General features: G+C 68.7%; 1 protein-coding gene across 1 annotated transcript in view; it reads right to left on the minus strand.

Annotated features, from left to right (window-relative positions):
- Positions 1 to 11: 11 nt before the first annotated feature.
- The window catches only part of MNEG_14182 (hypothetical protein), a gene marked incomplete at both ends in the record, with an annotated part of 4,678 nt that continues 1,213 nt past the window's right edge, over positions 12 to 3,476 (minus strand). The window contains 8 exons of the mRNA XM_014037346.1: positions 12 to 144; positions 452 to 546; positions 920 to 1,025; positions 1,243 to 1,476; positions 1,754 to 1,904; positions 2,161 to 2,318; positions 2,588 to 3,058; positions 3,345 to 3,458. Of these exons, the coding sequence (XP_013892800.1) occupies positions 12 to 144; positions 452 to 546; positions 920 to 1,025; positions 1,243 to 1,476; positions 1,754 to 1,904; positions 2,161 to 2,318; positions 2,588 to 3,058; positions 3,345 to 3,458 (1,462 nt within the window). The remainder of the gene's footprint in view (positions 145 to 451; positions 547 to 919; positions 1,026 to 1,242; positions 1,477 to 1,753; positions 1,905 to 2,160; positions 2,319 to 2,587; positions 3,059 to 3,344; positions 3,459 to 3,476) is intronic.

Here is a 3,476-nt window from a genome sequence, read left to right on the forward strand (position 1 = left end):
GGGCGGCCCGGCTACCGTCTGGGCGGGGCCGACGTGGGCCGTCGCCCTCCGCTGGGGATGGCGTCCACCGCGCGCGGCCGCCGCGAGGCGAGCCTCCCGGCCTCCTCGCGCGCCGCGGCCAGCGCCTTGGCCTCCCGCGCGTCCCTGCATGCACGGCAACAGCGTGGGCGCGTGGGGTGCGGGCGGCTGTCAATGTCTGGTGGTGGAGTGACGGCTTGTTCTATGGAGCAATTGGCGCTTCCGTACCTCTAGACACACACAACCCGCTGGCTAGCAGGCGACACTTTCAGGCACGCGTGCAACACTGCTTTGCCCATCGCCGGTCAAACCAGCAACCAGGCGTGCGGCCACCGCCCGCTCGGGGGCGCCAACCTCCATGCCTCGCCGCCCACGCCCTCGCGCCGCGCACGCAGACGTGCCACGTCAGCGCGAGCCACCCGGCCGCCCCCACCTGTCGATGCGCGCCTTCTGCAGCCCCTCTGTGCGCCGCTGCCCGTCCTCCTGCAGCCGCAGGAAGAACGCGTCCATCTCCTCCTTGGAGACCACCTGCTTGCCAAGATGACGTTGATGGGCCGCGGCCGCGTGCGCGGGCTGATGGTGGCGTCCACTGTGCATCGGTCAGTCGAGGGAGCCTGTGTGCGCTCCGGCTGCCGACCAGAGTCCCGCAGCCAGGCAGCCCCGCTGTCAATTAAGGCCATCGAGTGCCATGAAACATTCACTTAAATCTCTTCTTTCCTGTGAGCCATAACAGTCCTCACGCCAGCCGTGGACAGCAAAGCAGCACAAGGTGCGCCTAAAGAGGTCGGGCGCACGCGCGCGCGCGCGCGCACACACACACACACACACACACACACACACACACACACACACACACGTGTCCTTGCGGAGGTGCGTGCGTGCGAGGCCGCAAGGGCCGCACCTTCCCGCGCTTCGCTGTCAGCCTGCGCCACGTCTCTAGGGCCTTGGCCTCGCGCTGCCTCTGGTCCTCCTCAGTGAACTCAAGGAAGCGCTGGGACCGCACGGCCCTTTTTGGGGGGAGGGGTGACGGGGCAGAGGCCGTGGTGGCGAGGAAGACGTCGTGAGTTCAGCTGCGACGCACCCGGCTGGCAGCAGCTTTGGCGACGGGGCAGGGTGGGAAACAGACGGGCAGGATTCCAGGGCGCGTGCACGCTTGAGGTGAGCGGCTGCGGCGAATGCGCGTCAGCGCTAGCGCGCAGCTAGAATGCGGCTGGGGGGCCTCACCTGTAGACCGCCACCTTCCTGGCGGACTGCAGGCGCGCCAGGCTCTCCGCCGGCAGTCCGGCCAGCAGCTTCACGGTGTAGGCCAGCCAGTCCGTGGGGCCCTTGGCCGTGGCGGCGCCGACACCTGCACCAGTGCCCTCGTCGTTGCCCTTGCCCGCGGCGGCGGCGGCGGCCTCTGCGGCCTCCCTCTCCTGAGCCATGGCCGCAACCATCAGAGGGCCGAGGCCGTCGACGCTGCGAAACGCGATTCGGCAGCATCAGCAGGGGGTCAAACTGGCGGCACACTGATCAGACTCACGGGCTCACCAGCCCCGGGATTGAGCAGCCCATTGCCACACAGCCACAGGCCGGAAACTTGCAGGCCCCCCCCCCTCCTGGGCCCTGCAAATCAACAATGTCACGCACGCCGCCCCTGAACTTCCAACCAGCATCCCTACGTAGCCGCTGCCCCCTCAAATCAATCCCCGCCCCCAGCCCCCCTGGCCAGCAGCGGCCCCCTCGACGCGCGCACCTCCAGGGCGCCTTGCGCCAGTCTATCGCCGGCGGCCCCGCAGTCCTGGCCTCCTGCGGCCGGTCGCGCTCCCTGTCGCGCTGCCGGTCCCACTCGGCCTTGACCGCCGTGGCGCGTACAATTAGGGACTCCAGCAGCCCCGCCTCGTCACCTGGTGTGGTTGCATGCAGGACGCATTGAGGGGAACACGTGCGTGCGACGGTACATATCTGTGGTGGTTTTACGCACCGAATGCATGCATTCATCAATCGTCCAGAAATCCCCGCAATACTACAGCACGCCCCTTGACGAAAGGCAAGAGAAAGCGCGCGGCAGCCAGCGCTCCTTCTGCAATACCAGAGCGATGCGCGCACCGATGCGCAGCGATGCGCAAGGAATGCACGCCCCAAGCGCGTGCAGGGGCTCACCGGCTCTCGCGCCGCCCCAGCCCAACTGCGCAAACCATGCGTCCGCGGCCTTGGCGTCCCGCGCCTCCGCCGCCTGCGGCGTGCGCCCCGGGGCCGCAGCGGCGAAGAAGCGCTGCTGCAGCTCCTCCAGCCGCCCGTCACGGGTCCGCAGGTCGTTCCTGTGTATCGACGTAGATGCATCGCAGATGGAATGCATGCAACCAGCACGTACGTTTGTCTTGTCAGACGGTCGGTAAACGGGACAATGCTTTGCGTCTGCCTTCGCAGGTTGGCCCAAGCACAAGCTTAGGGCGTGCACGCCTCAAGGCGCCCTGTCAGTCTCCCCACCGCGCCTGATGAGGCGAGACGCCCTGCGACACAAAAAACTATGGATCCAGCAAGGATCGAAACGACTACCTCTAGGCAGCACCTGAAAACCGCCAATCACCTGTACCGCTCCATGAACTCCATCGTGCGCACCGCCGCCGCCAGGCCCGCAACCTTGGACCGCCCCCGCGCCGCCAGCAGCGCGCCCCTGCGGCTGTCTGACAGCAGTAGCTCCTTTGAATAGGACTCCACGACCTCATCCAGCGCCGCCTCGACTGCAAGGGCCAGATCCGCCCCGCCCAGATCGTCCGATCTGAGCGCCTTGGACAGGTCCGCACCCTCGGGAAGCGCGGCGCCCCACCGCGCGCTGCAGACGCGCGCGACGAGCTCGGCGTCGGCCGCCGCGCGCCGCCCCGCCGCCAGGGGGTCGGAGGGGTCGACGGCGGCGCCGCCGGCGCCGCCGACGAACTGGGCGGCGGCCGCCTTTTGGCGCCGCTGCGCCGCCGCGTGCCGCGCGCGCTCGCTGGCGGCGAGGCGCTCCAGAAACGTAGGGGAGCCGCCGCCGCCGTCCCCGCCGGACATGATGCGGCGGCTGCAGGCCAGTTGGGTTGCACGGGATGCGAGCCAAGCAATCAGTATTGGGGCTGCTGGTGGCTTGCTCCGTCACACAAAAGCCCTGGCGCTGGCAATCAAGACTCTGCATGGACTGTGCGGCACGCCCCTGCACAATTCTGTACCACCATCCATGCAGCCTGCCGGTCATCCCCCCGACAAGTCCCCACAGCCGCCCAAGACGGCCCGCCAGCTGCCGGCACCCCCCATCCAGCACCAGCAATTCAGGCCGGTCGATCATCCAGGGCCCGGCGCCCCGAACCCACCTCTTGCTGCTGATCTGGGGTGTGAATGTCTCGTCCACCTCGGGGCCGTCCCAAGGCCGCCCATGGCGCTCCGGGTGCGGGTCCGCCGCGCGCGTCCCATGGCCGACGTGCTGCCTGCGGCGGCGGGGCGGG

This window comes from Monoraphidium neglectum (assembly GCF_000611645.1).
Source record: "Monoraphidium neglectum strain SAG 48.87 unplaced genomic scaffold scaffold04311, whole genome shotgun sequence".
Lineage (NCBI taxonomy): Eukaryota > Viridiplantae > Chlorophyta > Chlorophyceae > Sphaeropleales > Selenastraceae > Monoraphidium > Monoraphidium neglectum.